The 15,698-nt window shown below is 41.7% G+C and overlaps 1 protein-coding gene across 1 annotated transcript in view; it reads right to left on the bottom strand.

The window, feature by feature from the left end:
• The window catches only part of LOC127427213 (uncharacterized), a 52,611-nt gene that overhangs the window by 10,827 nt on the left and 26,086 nt on the right, over positions 1-15,698 (bottom strand). The window contains exons 13-14 of the mRNA XM_051674682.1: positions 726-899; positions 468-632 (exon numbers count right to left, since the gene is read on the bottom strand). Of these exons, the coding sequence (XP_051530642.1) occupies positions 468-632; positions 726-899 (339 nt within the window). The remainder of the gene's footprint in view (positions 1-467; positions 633-725; positions 900-15,698) is intronic.

Raw genomic sequence — 15,698 nt, forward strand, 5'->3', positions numbered from 1 at the left:
ACCCTCCTTGTGAAGGGTGTCAATGATTGTCTTCTGGACAACTGTCAGATCAGCAGTCTTCCCCATGATTGTGTAGCCTAGTGAACCAAACTGAGAGACCATTTTGAAGGCTCAGGAAACCTTTGCAGGTGTTTTGAGTTGATAAGCTGATTGGCATGTCACCATATTCTAATTTTTTGAGATAGTGAATTGGTGGGTTTTTGTTAAATGTGAGCTAAAATCATCACAATTAAAAGAACCAAAGACTTAAACTACTTCAGTCTGTGTGCATTGAATTTATTTAATACACGAGTTTCACAATTTGAGTTGAATTACTGAAATAAATGAAGTTTTCCACGACATTCTAATTTATTGAGATGCACCTGTATGTGCATCTGATTTGGTAAAATGTGACAGCACACATAAAGTGACATGTTTTTTTAATGTCTGTCACACCTCACTTTTTGTTTGTTTGACACATGGTTTACCTCTAACCTCTACAGGAGATCTGTGTCCATCTAGGGAGTGTTCAGATCCTGGGTGGTGTATCAAGTCCCTTCCTCCCCAATGGAAGTGGAACTGCAGGATGTTGTATTTGTGCCTCAGACCTCCACCTTGAACTGCCAATACACCTGCCTGTAGCACACATTCAACTGTAGTGAAAGCAGAACATGAGGGGAGGATGCAGAATAAGAAGAGCACAAAGCATATGTGTATGTGCAAACTATATATCAATGATTCCTCACCTGTGTGTCCGGTATTCTTCAGCATCTTCATAGTGTATGGAAGAGTGAAGTTAATTAGGTCAAAAGATCCAAACTTATGGTTTTTCGTGATGTTCTGAGTGTCAGTGTTGACTGGAGACTGCTTACAGCCATTACATTTGGGGTAGTGTTTACCCATATGGGAGGGAGAATTTTCTAAAAGAGAGAGAGTGCAGTACTCTAATATTATAATATTATTATTATTATTATTAATAATAATAATAATAATAAACAATAACTCAAGTCGAGGCAAGTTTATTTATACAGCACATTTCATACACAATAATCATTTAAAATCCTTTACATACATGATAAAGTGGAAAAAGACCAAATGAAAGCACATAAAAACTTTATTTAAAAATCTATTTAAATGAGTAAAAAGTGGGGAAAAGGTATAAATTCAAGCACATACATATAAATAAATGATGCAATGCAATCAGTAAAGTGCAGCACTGTGCTTAGTCAGAGAATGCACAGGTAAACAGATGTGCACTTGAATGTGGCTATTGTAGGGCAAATATGTACTAATCGTGCACAGCCAATTAGTTATTGATACATCATTTTGATTGTGAGATGTTCAGCTCCCATAGTGGTGTTTTTGATATAGATGCACATTGTCAGTCATAGTAATGATCATCAAGGTCATCACCAATTAGGAACTTTCCTTGCACTTGACTTTACTGACAAATACCCACTGTTTTATTGATTACAGTAGGCTTAATATAAACATTACATTTTAAAGGAATAATTTACCCCAAATAAAAAATACTGTCATAATTTAATCACACTCATATCGCTCCAAACCTTTTTTCGCTGCTATTTTTGAAGAATCTTTATGTATGTATTCCTTCATCATGATGGCGCCACGGATGGCTGCCTTGGTGTGGAGCTCCTCAGTTCTTTTGTTGTTTTTGTTTGTTTGTCCTGTGTTTAGTAATCTTTTTCCAGTCAGTTTTAACAGAGACGAACTGATGAACATTCGACAGCATATACCAGACAATCTTTTCCCGGTTTTCGAATATTCAGACGTTTTGCTAGACATTTTAGTTGGAGGCGCAGCTCTGCTGTTCAAGAGACGCAGTCGAGGGAGACGAGCCGGTGCGCTGGTCAAACTCCGCCAGCATGGATTTCGAACAGTGCTGCCCAGTATTCACTTAGCAAATCTCTGCTCTCTTCCTAACAAAACAGACGAACTACATCTCCTCACCTGCACAAACAAGAAATTCTCAACCTCTGCTGCCTTGTGCTTCACAGAAACCTGGCTGAGTGAAGCCATTCCGGACAGAGCGTCACATCTGCCGGGCTTCCAGCTGTTTAGAGCGAATTGCATCGCGGAGTTAACAGGGAAAATGAGAGGCGGTGGAACATGTTTTACATCAATGAAAGTTGGTGTACAGATGTAACAACGTTAAAGAGGATGTGCTGTCCTAATTTGGAAGCACTCTTTATTAACTGTAAGCCTTTCTACTCACCGCGGGAGTTTTCCTCATTTATTCTGGTGAGTGTGTATATCGCACCAAACGCGTGTTTGAACACAGCGCTGCAACAGCTGGCTGATCAAATCACAGACATGGAACAACAATACCCGGACTCAGTTATTATTATTCTTGGGGATTTTAACAAAGCAAATCTCACATGTGAACTGCCCAAATACAAACAGCACATCACATGCCCCACCAGAGACAGGAACATACTGGATCATTGTTACACAACAATAAATGATGCATATCGCTCTGTCCCTAGAGCAGCTTTGGGTCTCTCTGATCAGTGTGGTTCATCTTCTTCCGACCTACAGGCAGAAATTAAAATCAACCAAGCCAGTAGTAAGGACTGTAAAGAGATGGACCAATGAAGCAGAGCGGGAACTACAAGCCTGCTTTGATTGCACGGATTGGAGTGTTTTTGAGGCTGCAGCTACAGACCTGGATGAGCTCACAGATACTGTTACATCATATATCAGTTTCTGTGAGGATATGTGCATTCCTACTAGGACTTATTTAAAGTTCAACTATGACAAACCGTGGTTTACAGCAGAGATCAGGCAGCTTCGTCAGGCCAAAGAGGATGCTTACAGGGATGGGGATAAAGTTCTGTACAATCAGGCCAGGAACACACTGAACAAGGAAATCAGAGTGGCTAAAAGAAGATACTCTGAGAAGCTGAAAAACAAGTTTTCAGCTAACGACCCTGCATCAGTGTGGAGTGGCATGAAACAACTCACAAATTACAGGACTCCTACTCCCAACCCTTTGGTGGACCAACAACTGGCTGATGACCTAAATGTGTTCTACTGCAGATTTGAAAGGCCCAATCTCACACCCCACACCCACTCTGACCTTCATTTCACACAAACACCAACACCTCCTGCAACCCCCCTCCTCCCCCCTTCTGCTACTCAACCTGCACTTAAAATCTGTGAAGATGATGTGAGCCACGTCTTTCGGAAACAAAACACAAGGAAAGCTTCAGGCCCAGATGGCATCTCACCAGCGTGTCTCTGATCCTGTGCTAACCAGCTGGCCCCCATCTTCACACAGATCTTCAATAGATCACTGGAGCAGTGTGAGGTCCCATGCTGCTTCAAACGCTCAATCATTATTCCTGTCCCAAAGAAACCAAAAATCACAGGACGTAATGACTACAGACCTGTCGCCCTGATGTATGTGGTCATGAAATCATTTGAGAGACTGATATTGGCCCACCTGAAGTACATCACTGGACCCTTTCTAGATCCCCTTCAATTTGCTTATCGAGCAAACAGGTCTGTGGTTGATGCAGTCAACATAGGATTGCATCATATCCTGCAACATCTGGACAGACCAGGGACATGTGAAAGGATCCTTTTTGTGGACTTCAGTTTGGCTTTCAACACCATCATCCCAGCTATACTCCAGAATAAATTACACCAACTCTCTGTTCCCATGTCTATCTGTCAGTGGATTACCAGCTTTCTGACCGACAAGCAGTAGCTTGTGAGACAGGGGAAACTCATTTCTAGCACATGTACAATCAGCACTGCATTCCCCCAGGGATGTGTGCTCTCCCCACTACTCTTCTCCCTCTACACCAATGACTGCATCGCCAAGGACCTCTCTGTGAAGCTCCTGAAGTTTGCAGACGACACTACTGTCATCGGCCTCATCCGAGATGACGATGACTCTGCATACAGAAGGGAGGTTGAACAGCTGGCTGTCTGGTGCAGTCAAAACAACCTTGAGCTGAACATGCTCAAAACGGTAGAGATCATTGTGGACTTTCGGAGGAACACCCCAACACTGATCCCCCCTCACCATTCTAAACAGCACTGTGGCAGCAGTGGGGTCATTCAGGTTCCTGGGCACTACCATCTCACAGGACCTGAAGTGGGAGACACACATTGACTCCATTGTGAAAAAGGCCCAGCAGAGGTTGTACTTTCTTCGCCAGCTGAGGAAATTCAACCTGCCACAGGCGCTGCTGATACAGTTTTACTCAGCAGTCATTGAGTCTGTCCTCTGTACTTCAATAACTGTCTGGTTTGGTTCAGCAACAAAATCAGACATCAGAAGACTACAAAGGACAGTTCGGACTGCTGAGAGGATTATTGGTTGACCCCTGCCCCCCTTTCAAGAACTAAACACTTCCAGATTGAGGAAAAAGGCTGGAAAAATCACTCTGGACCCCACTCACCCTGCCCACTACCTTTTTGAACTGTTGCCTTCTGGCCAACGCTTCAGAGCTCTGAGCACCAAAACCATCAGGCACAGGAACAGATTTTTTCCCTCAGGCTATCCATCTCATGAACAGTTAAATTGCCTCATTGAGTAATAACTATGTGCAATACACAGTTTAGTCTTTTATCCAACACATCCAACCTCTTCTGCCATTTAAAAAAAAAACAAAAAAACAAAAAAACAAAAAAAACATTTGAACTGTACATAACAGACTTGTATTTGCACTGTACATAACAGATTGTATTAGATTTGCACTACCCATGTGTATGTGTGTATGTATGTGTGTATCTGTACGTATGTGTTTAATTATTTTTTTATTTTTTATTATTATCTATGTCTTGCTGCTGTTTTTGTATTGTTTTTGTATTGTTGTACACTGGAAGCTCCTGTCACCAAGACAAATTCCTTGTATGTGTAAACATACTTGGCAATAAAGCTGATTCTGATTCTGATTCTGATAAAACTTGGAATATAGCACACAAGTCTCAAGTCATTTGGAGTACTTTTATGGAGCTGTTATGGTGCTTTTGGTTTTTTCCTTTTTGGAGCTTGATGGAAAACATTTATACCATTCAAGTTTGGAAGGATATGAGGATGAAAAAATAAATCAAATTTGTGTGATTATATTAAAAAAGAATTAACAAAAGATTCAGAAATATTTAAACAGAGTGACTATTTGCACTAGGTGTAAATAGCACCTGCCACACAGCGCATATATTTGTACTCAAATAGTCTGGTGGAAACAAAAATTAAAGACAATTTGCACCCTCAAGTGTTGCTGCAATGGCAAAGTGTGTAAGAGTGGTGTGAATGCACGTTTTGTCTTACAGAAGGACCCGGGTTCGATTTCCCCTTTTGTCCCAGTTTTTCTCATCCTGTTTCCTGTCTCCACTCTTTATATTTCTTTTAATACTACTTACAAAAATAAATAAAAAAATTATATAAAGTTTGATTGCCTCGCATTGATTTAGTTACAGTGATGGCAAGTGAAGACGCTCTAACAAAAACAATAATAAAAAAAAAATAAAATCATCAGTATTCATTCAAAAGGTTTATCATTGCAAAGCCTACCTCTTCTGAATGACACAACTTTCTCACCTAACGTACATCCTGTGCACACTAAAAAGTAGTTTCCTGTGTAGGTAGATGCATTCACATATACCATGTTTTCATGATCAATAACAAAGATCATCAGAGGGTGATCAAATAAAAAAATAAATAAAAAAAAACATCCTGATTCAGTTTTCAATTAAATATGAAATCAATTATGGGGACAAACACAGCTTTTTCAAAGAAGACTAGAAATCAGTAGTACTCTTTATGGCTTCCACACCACAACCAAGTTTTCACACCTAAAGGCAGAAGTTTTTTGTTTCGTACTATGTCAGCAGAGCAGTGGCATCGGATCACGGGTAATGTTGAACCTGAGTAACAGGGGCACTCATTGGAGGGGGGCCCACAGAAAAGGCATAACTGATTTTCCATGATATTATCATGAAAATGTTACTTTATACTACAGCACAGCCCACTGAAGAGACTGTAAGTCTATCCCTCACAGCATTGTTGTCATTCCCATTAAAAATCAAAGATGGCGCTGCTGTGAATCATGTCTATACCACTTTTGATTTAATTTGGGGTGGAAAGGGGTTCCATAAGAGACAAGGCCTATTTTTAAGAATGGACAATGTGTCTTGCAACGTTTTATTCCTACCCATAGCATGTTATTACTATGTGTGTTTTTGGATCGTTCCGCAGACAAAATATTGAAAATATCTTCAGTGGACAAAAAACTCCAGACAACATGTGTTGTGGAAAATCAGATGTGATCAAGGAGCTTTTTACAGGTTTATAATGTGTGTGCCATTGAAGAGATGGTAAGTTTATCTCTCATAGCCTCGTTGTCATTCATATTCAAAATTAAGATCATTTAAATAGAAGTGGCCCTTCTCTGCTAAATAGTCTCTTATAAGGTCTATGGTCCTCAATTTCAGTCAGCCGCAATGCAAATTGTGAACATGTCATGTCAGACTATTTAGCAGAGACAGGCCACTTCAGTTAAAATGAAGCAGAGAAATTGGAACGCCCAACCATCAATGGATGTAGAAAGGAAGTACCACCTTACAGGTAAAAGAGCCAATCACCTTTTAGACACAGACATGACCTGTCAATCAACTTGCTAACGCGCATGCACATTAGCTATACAAGTCGGAAAATAGCATTTTTTTAGCAAAATCTGAGGTAAAGATTTTGACCATTATCTTGACCAACCGTTTTGGATATTTCAGTCTTTCCCCATTCAAGTAGATAGGAGCTGCACTGTCACGCTGTTTGTTTACATAGAAAAATAGCTGCCCGGGAGCTTTCCAAAGATGGCCGGCAGTGGACTGACTTGCTACTTCTAATGTATCTACAGAAATGAAGCCGAAATCTGACTTTCAAAAGAGAAAGCAGTGGAGAAAGAGTGAGAAGTAGCAGACAATTTATGAGTTTCTTATAGAAAAAAAGTCAGCCGTCCGTGTCAACGTTGGAAACAGGGTCCAAAATTAACGCTAGACACCTGCCAAATGACACAAAAATTGTGAGTAAATAAAGGGAAATATTCACCAGTTGACTGCACATTATAAACTGCATCATTACATGCTTTATATTGAACTGTGAGACCAATAATGTGACGCTTGCTAAATAAAGTGATGTGCACAATTCAAATCAGTAGTGTTGGGTGCTTCATTCAGGAGGTGGTTTGGTTATAAGCAATAATTAATAATTATCAAAGAAAATCAATAGAACATTATTTAGAATCAACATTAACTTTTTAATCTTTAAATCAACAATCATCAAAGATAACTATCAATTATCAAATTCAACAGAATATGAATTATTATCAAAGATAATTAGTAATTATTAAAATCAATAGAACATTGATAAGAATTAACATTAGCTCATTAATCCTTCAAATCAACAATCATCAAAGATAACTATCAATTATCAAAATCATTAGAATATTAATGTGGCAGGGCGGAGGGCCGTTCAGAGAACATCAACATTCAAAAGAAAAACAAGAAAGGCTTGAATCCGAGCAATGAAATCCCCTGCCAGCCCTTGGCACAGATGCATGCAGAACAATACCAAAACACTTCTCTTTAAAATATAACAAAGTTTATTGATGCAGTAATATCAATTAATAATCAATACAGTGCAGCCGATAAACTTCTGACTTCCAACTACAAACTATTCTGTAACATGATTAGATATGGTAACAAATAAGCCTATAATACATGAGAGGAAGGTATGTGTGTGTGTGTGTGTGTGTGTGTGTGTTTGTAAGGAGAGAAGGAGGGCACAAAATGGCGGACATGGCTCTTGTGGAGAGTACGTCACGCAAGGTTTCAGGCCAGAGAATGTGGCCGCGAATGTGGATGGAGAGACTAGTTAATGGCGTCTGCCCATTTAACGTGTCTCCGCTGGTATGATAACTTAGGGACAAAGCTGGGCTCTATCAGCAAGTTATATGCTTGCCAAATATGTGTGCGGGTATGTCTGTGAAGGGTCATGTGTGTGTGCGGTTAGTACGAGAGAGAGAGAACAGAGTAACGGCACCGAAGCCAGTTTTAGCGATCGTGGGAGAGAAGGCAACCATTAGTTTTATCACTCAGAGTCACGGAGAACGGCTCATAATCCGTCTGCCGCGGTCGTTGGTTTTTTAATGGATAAAATCAGTGTGCCGGTCTCACCCGCGATGGCGGAAATGCACGATCAGTCAAACATGGTTGGACAACAACACAGCAAATCTCATTCGTGGTAACAGTAATTTACATTAATACCTTGAGTATTATTAGCAGCAATGAGTGGACTCGGCAGTCCATAAACTGTACAAGCAATAGCCTTGATACACAAGAATAACAAACTATAATAGCAAGGCTTGATGGGATCTGCTGTTTGTGTTATCAGGCTTTTAGTGTTCCTACTGGCTGCAGTCAGGCTTTATGACTGTATGTAGGCCTGCCTTTGTCTCCTATCTGAGTACATGAAGCCCAACAGTAGTGATGGACACATTCGAAACACTGCTTCATGAAGCTTCCTTTACAAATCATTTGTTTTGAGCCGATGCTTCGGAATGTGTATCAAACTGGCCAAGTCAGGTGATTTCAGCAAACGAGGCTTTGTTTCATCACAGTAAACAGATTTGAAACATTTCAAAATGTTTCGTGGTTACACTAGGAAGCGTTGATCCAACCGTGAAACCCAGTGTTAAATGCAGGCTGTAACTGATCTCGAGTCAGTTCAGCAATAACTTGGGTCTATAAATTCAGACTGATTAAAACAAGTTACTGATTTTAATTTAGTCATTTTAATTTCCCTGTCAACTACCTTGAATTGTGTTCCCAAAGGGGAAAAAAATCAAATTGTTTATAAAACAATTTGAGAGATACTGTATATATTTTATTGTATTTAAAGATTTTTTTTTGTACATGTACATGATAACTTTTTTAACTGTTGTATAGTGTAGTGGTTAACACACTCGCCATGTTACCTAAAACACACGATGTATGAATTTGAGTCTCCTCACTGACTGACTGTGACTTATTACCATAATGGTTCTTTTTCAAATGTTTATTGCACAATCTGTCAAAGCATAAATATTTTTACAATTTGTTTATACAAAGTGTTGTTTTATAATAATATATGAATAATATTTTTTGGTATTTAAAATAATTTTAAAACAGTAATCACAAAAAGGCCAACTTATATATGAAGGTCTAAATATTCTCCAAATATTTAGATCTGTTTATGTAGGATATTACAGATAACCATTAAAAATATATGACAAATACAGGGCAGTAAATAATTTCCAATGCTGCATTGTAAAATGTCGCTGCTTTTGACTTGTGTCTTCTGACTGCATTTACACACTGTGGCAGATGTCACTGCCTTCCCTACCAAGAAGGAACCGGAGACCGGGTGGTAAAGTCACGTAGACTTTAATTATATGCAGTTCACTTAGACATAACATACAACATGCTCTCTAGCACACACACACACAGACAGACACACACACAGCTCCGTGCAATGCTCATACTGTTGACCTTCCCGGCCCAACGCAGAATGCACACGATGAGCGAGCTGTGTGTAACTCTCTCTCTCGAACTCACGCTGATTGGGGTAGTTCAGCGCCAGGCATCCATCCTCCTGGCCCGGCCACGCCCCCTCCTCGTCACATACCTCCACCGCCCGATTCAGGCAGGGGAGCCATCCGGAATGACTCACAAACAATTAAAGTTTCTGAAAAATTTAAAGTAATTTATATGATATTTGATGCGATTATGTATGTATTTGATGCTATTATATGGTATGTATACTGGTGCTGGTCTTACACAGACCCAGGAGATCACCAGTCCTGTTGCCAAAACTAAACAACTGTAGTCATTTTGTTAATGCATGCACAACATGCACAATAAAAACTATTAAAATATTTGTTCCCTTTCGTGGAACTCGAATGGTCTAATAATCTACAACAAAATTAAGAGAGTTTTGGCAATAACCAAGTGTATATTTCAAAACTACAATACTCATTTCTTGCTAGAAATGGAATCAAAAGTTGGAAAAAGTGGGAAAAACGTGGCTGTCAACTGCCTCTTTGGCCGCAATTGTTTTTCTTCAGCTCAACCACCGTGGATCCGTGCGCACAGGATTGTGGGATTTCATATGCAGCGAAGTATACATATATGCTGCCTTCAAAAATCGATCAGATGAAGGTATCTCAGCAGACAGGATGTGACACGAACATTGGATTCGGATGTGCCTTGATCTCTTTCTACCTCCGTATACAACCTACAGAGGCAGCATTTTCCTGGTTTCAGACGCAGCTACAGTGTCCCATTAGTGTTAAGGCTCATTGCACCAGGAGAATGGCCTCCTCCTGGGCAGGGCAAAGGGCATGTCATTAGAAGACATACTGTATATCTGTGATGAATAGGGTTTACTTGATGGTATAGTGTTTCACCACCCCTAGGAGGAGATCTCACAGCATCGGCTACTGATGCAGCACCCCATACCCTCTTTTCAGGAAACCAAGGTTACAACATTTAAGAATTGTCAAGAATTGATGATTAAGAATTGTTGACTTGCATAAAACTTGAAAAGGTTACAAAAGTATCACAGTAATGCAAACTGTCTATAAAAAGGGTTCACATACTTTTCCCCCAGCTGTTGTAGGAGACATTGAAACTCTAAGGCCTGATTCCTTAATGGTCTTCTTTTCTAGACTATTAAAAATATTAACTTCGTTTACATCAATTTTACACAAATTTTGTAATGAGTCTTTGACAGTGTCAAGGATTTTTATTTATTTTTTTTACCAAATGCAACACACCTTACATACAACATACATTATTTGAAAAATAACAAAGTGAACAATTACAAAAGACATATGAAGACACATAAAAGACGGCATACAAGACCAGTCAGCTCTTGGACATGTGAGCAAAAGAAATCTTGACAAAAAAATCAGTTGACAGGATGGCTAATTACAATTGAGATAAACCGAGCATGAGGAGAAAATGTATCTGGTTACACATGTAACCTCGGTTGCCTGAGATGAAGGAAACGAGACATTGCTATGCACTATTCCTTGATGACCTTGTTGAAATCCTTGTACAATAACTCCAATCTCCTGATTGGCAATGGTGTTTGAGCCCCGCCTCTTCAGGTGCGGCCTCTTCTCTTTCTTCTCCCCAAAAGGAAAAATTGTTCAGCTGGGGGCCATGTAGCGTCCACATCGGGGGGGGGGGGTTGTATCACTCCCAAGGGCAAGACACCACGGAGACCACACCCTGCCCAAGGGGGAGGAAATTGTGTGGAAATACGTTACATGGTCTTACCGAGTCTTGTCGGCAGTGTCTCGTGTGGAGAAGTCCCCTTGGTAGGTCTTACCCAGGGGGAGGAGCTCTACAAACATGGTGACCGGGGGCAGTGGGGCCTCTGCCCAAGGAAGATGTGGGTTCACCAACGGGGAACTGTGTCACGGAAGATACATTACACGGGGTTACATATGGGCAACCAGCACATGTGGAGCACCTACCCCAGTACAGGGCCAAGTTAGCACACATGCTGGGCCGGCAATGAGTTTCTCCGCAAACTCACCTGCCACAGGGCTAAAGAGGAAGGACATCCAGGGTCCACGACTTCGTGAACACGACTGGGGGTAAAAAGCACGTGTCTTTGCCTCCGGGAGGGGAAAGGTGCTATACGCAAGTAGTACACCCGGCCAGCTGTCCCGCAATTTACCTGCTCGTACCTGACAACACACAGGACGAGACCGGCTCAACCTGGAGATTGTAGAACCTCGCGAAGGTATTGGGTGTTGCCCAGCCCACTGCTCTGCAGATGTCTGCTAAAGAGGCGCCATTGGTCAGAGCCCAGGAGGCTGCCACACTCCTAGTAGAGTGTGCTCGTAGCCCCAAGTGGGGCGGCATGTCCTGGGTGTGATATGCCAAACGATGGCGTCAATAATCCAGTGGGCAATCCTCTGTTTGGAGACAGCGCTCCCTTTCCGCTGTCCTCCAAAGCAGACAAAGAGCTGCTCAGAGTGTCTAAAGCTCTGTGTGCAATCCAAATAGATGTGCAAAGCACGCACCGGACACAGCGATGATAAGGCTGGGTCTGCCTCCTCCTGGGGCAGCGCTTGCAGGCTCACCACCTGATCCCGAAACGGGGTTGTGGGAACCTTGGGCACATAGCCCAGTCGGGTCTCAGTACCACGTGAGAGTATCCTGGACTGAACTTCAGGCATGTGTCGCCGACAGAGAACGCCTGCATGTCCCCTACCGTCTTGATGGAAGTGAGTGCAGTCAGGAGAGCAGTCTTCAAGGAGAGTGCCTTTAGCTCAACTGACTCCTGGGGCTCAAATGGAGCTCCCCATAGGCCCTGAAGGACCACAGAGAGACTCCATGAGGGAATGAGGCACGGTCTGGGAGGATTCAACCTCCTCACGCCTCTAAGGAACCTGATGATCAGGTCGTGCTTCCCTAAATACTTACCGTCAACTGCATTGTGGTGCGCCGCCATAGCGGCCACGTACACCCTCACCAGTCTCTCCTGCTGGAAGGAAAGCACCGACCTGACTGCACATCTCTGGGGGTCTTCGCATCGGGAAGAACACCACTTAGCGAACAGACGCCACTTCAAGGCATACAGGCACCTCGTAGAGGGAGTCCTAGCCTGAGTGATCATGTCTACCACCGCGGGCGGTAGGCCACTTAGGTCTTCCGCGTCCCGTCCAAGGGCCAGACATGGAGATTCCAGAGGTCTGGCCACGGGTGCCAGATGGTGCCCCGTCCCTGAGAAAGAGGGAATTCCCCTTCCTCAGGGTAATTGGGGGGTGGGGGGACTGTCACTGTGCAAGTAGACTCACTGGGAGGAACGCATAGTTGCATAGCCCCCGGGGCCAGCTTTGTGCCAGTGCATCTGTGCCGAGGGGAGCCTGGTAAGGGCATACCAGAGCGGGTAGTGGGAGGATTCCCGGGAAGCAAACAGGTCTACCTGCGCCTGACCAAATCGACTCCAAATCAGCTGGACCACCTGGGGGTGGAGTCTCCACTCTCCCCTGAGCATGACCTGCCGAGACAGCACGCCCGCCGCACTGTTGAGGACGCCCGGGATGTGAGTGGCTCGCAACGACCTGAGCCGTTGCTGACTCCAGAGGAGGAGATGGCGGGCGAGTTGCGACATGCGACGAGAGCGTACGCCGCCTTGGCGGTTGATGTACGCTACCGTCGCTGTGTTATCCATCCGGACCAACACGTGCTTTCCTGGATCAACCGCCGAAGCCTCCGCAGGACAAGCAATACTGCCAGCAACTCGAGGCAGTTGATATGCCAACGCAGTCATGGCCCTGTCCAGGAGCCGGCGACTGCACGCCCATTGCACACAGCGCCCCAGCCATGCTTGGAGATGTCTGTCGTGACCACAACGTGCCTGGACACCTGCACTAATTAAAGTGCATAGCAATTAAAATGGTAAATAATAAGAATGTTTTTGTAATATTAAATGTTTATACTCCTTATGAATGTTATAAAAACGAGGATGAATATCTTAAAAGACTTGCTTTTATAAGTTCTTTTATTAAAGAAAGTGTGTATAAATGTACATATATATGTGTTGTGGGTGACATGAATACTGGTATCTCAGATAATAACTCCCTATTTGGTCAACATTTAATCCAGTTTTGTCAAGATAGCAAGTTGGTTCTTTTCTCAAGTGCTGTTGCCAGTAGATAGCTATACATATACCAGTGAAGCATGGCATACAACATCTTGGCTGGATCACTGCAAATGTCAGCTGATGATCATGATTGTCCAGTGAAAGTTGAGATCTTGTATGATCTGGCCACAACAGACCACATACCTGTCTCTATGACATTAAATGTTGACACCTGAGTTGATCAGTTATGATAACCATGAACAAAGTGGAAAATTAGATTGGGCAAGGTTTACAGAAGATGATCTCTTGCGATACAAGTCAAGTCAAGTCATTTTTATTTGTATAGTGCTTTTCACAACACACATCGTTTCAAAGCAGCTTTACAGGAAATCATGCATTAACAAAAAATGAAACTGTAATATCTATAAAGTCTTAGAGTGATCATTGTGTAGTTTGATTAAATATGATTGTAAACTGTATAGAAATTAAATAATTACATAATAATTGTATTTAAAACCCTGTGAACAAGCTGAAGGCAACTGTGGCAATGAACACAAAACTCCATAAACTGTTGGTTAATGGAGAAAAATAACCTTGGGAGAAAACAGGCTCACTTTGGGGGCCAGTTCCCCTCTGGCTAAACAACATGAATATAATGCCAATATTAGTTATTTGTGTGCAGTGCAAGTCATGGTTTTAAATTAAGTAAGCATTAAGGTCTATTGTTTTATTTATTTATTTATTTATTTTTGTTTGTTTTTTTCTTACTTTAAGATTAATGATTAATGTCTTTGAAGACCATCCTGGATTAACTACAGAAGTTCACTTTGATGATTTGTCCTTTGTTAGTTGGCTGATGAAGGCTATTTTTGGCAATTAAATTATAGTCTATGTATTCCATTTCAAGAGTGTAGTCCATCAATAGACAAAGGTGATGCAGGCAGAGATTAATGAGGTGCATCACAGTTCAACCTACAGGTCATTTCGGTGAGGTTCAGTGAGGTCCATCTGAAGTCCAAGGTTCAGGCAGTGGCATATGAAGTATCCCATGTCTTACAGTTGGAGTTGGCATCAGTTCATCCTCTGAAGTCAAAAGACTGAAGTGATGTCTGGCTGGCACTGGTTGTAGTTTGTCATCATCTTTCAGTGACACGTCCCTGTGGAGTCTGACACCAAGCAGGAACGGAGCTGGATCTGGCTGGCTCTGGTAACCTCGGGATATGAATCCCAAGGTTGAGACATGGAAACAAAAAAATTAATATTAGTGTAGATGCCATTCAATTTTATGCAGAGTTATAGATCATGATGGTTTCTGGTTCTGGCAGACCTAACTAAAGCAGCCTAATTATGAGTTGAAGGATAAATTAGGTGTACGCCTGGCTAAATAGATTAGTCTTTAGTCTAGACTTAAACTGAGTGAGTGTGTCTGCATCCCAAACAGTGTTAGGGAGACTATCCCATAGTTTAGGATCTACCTACTTTTGTGGATTTTGATATTCTTGGAATTATGAACAAGCCAGAATTTTGTGATCGTAATGAACGTGGTGGAATATAGCATGTCAGAAGGTCACTTAAGTACTGTGGAGCTAGACCATTCAAAGCTTTGTATGTAGTTAACAGAATTTTTAAATTAATACGAAGTTTAACAGGTAGCCAATATAACGACGATAAAATGGGGCTAATATGATCATATTTCTTGGTACTAGTCAGCACTCTGGCAGCTGCATTTTGAACCAACTGAAGATTATTTATTGAACTTGTTGTACATCCTCCCAGTAATGCATTACAATAATCTAGTCTTGAGGTCATAAACACATGAATTAGATTTTCGGCATCAGCAACAGAGAGCATGTGTCGTAATTTAGCAATATTTATCAGGTGGGAGAATGCTGTTCTACAAACATTGGAAATTTGATTTTTAAAAGATAGATTGGTATCAAATATAACATCTAATTCTTTGCTGTAGAAGACGACGTAACAGTACATCCACTGAGAGTCAAATTATATTTTTGCTGCTTATTTTTAGAGGTTTTTGGTCCAATCA

The sequence above is a fragment of the Myxocyprinus asiaticus genome, chromosome 36, assembly GCF_019703515.2.
Source record: "Myxocyprinus asiaticus isolate MX2 ecotype Aquarium Trade chromosome 36, UBuf_Myxa_2, whole genome shotgun sequence".
In the NCBI taxonomy this organism is placed as follows: Eukaryota; Metazoa; Chordata; class Actinopteri; order Cypriniformes; family Catostomidae; genus Myxocyprinus; species Myxocyprinus asiaticus.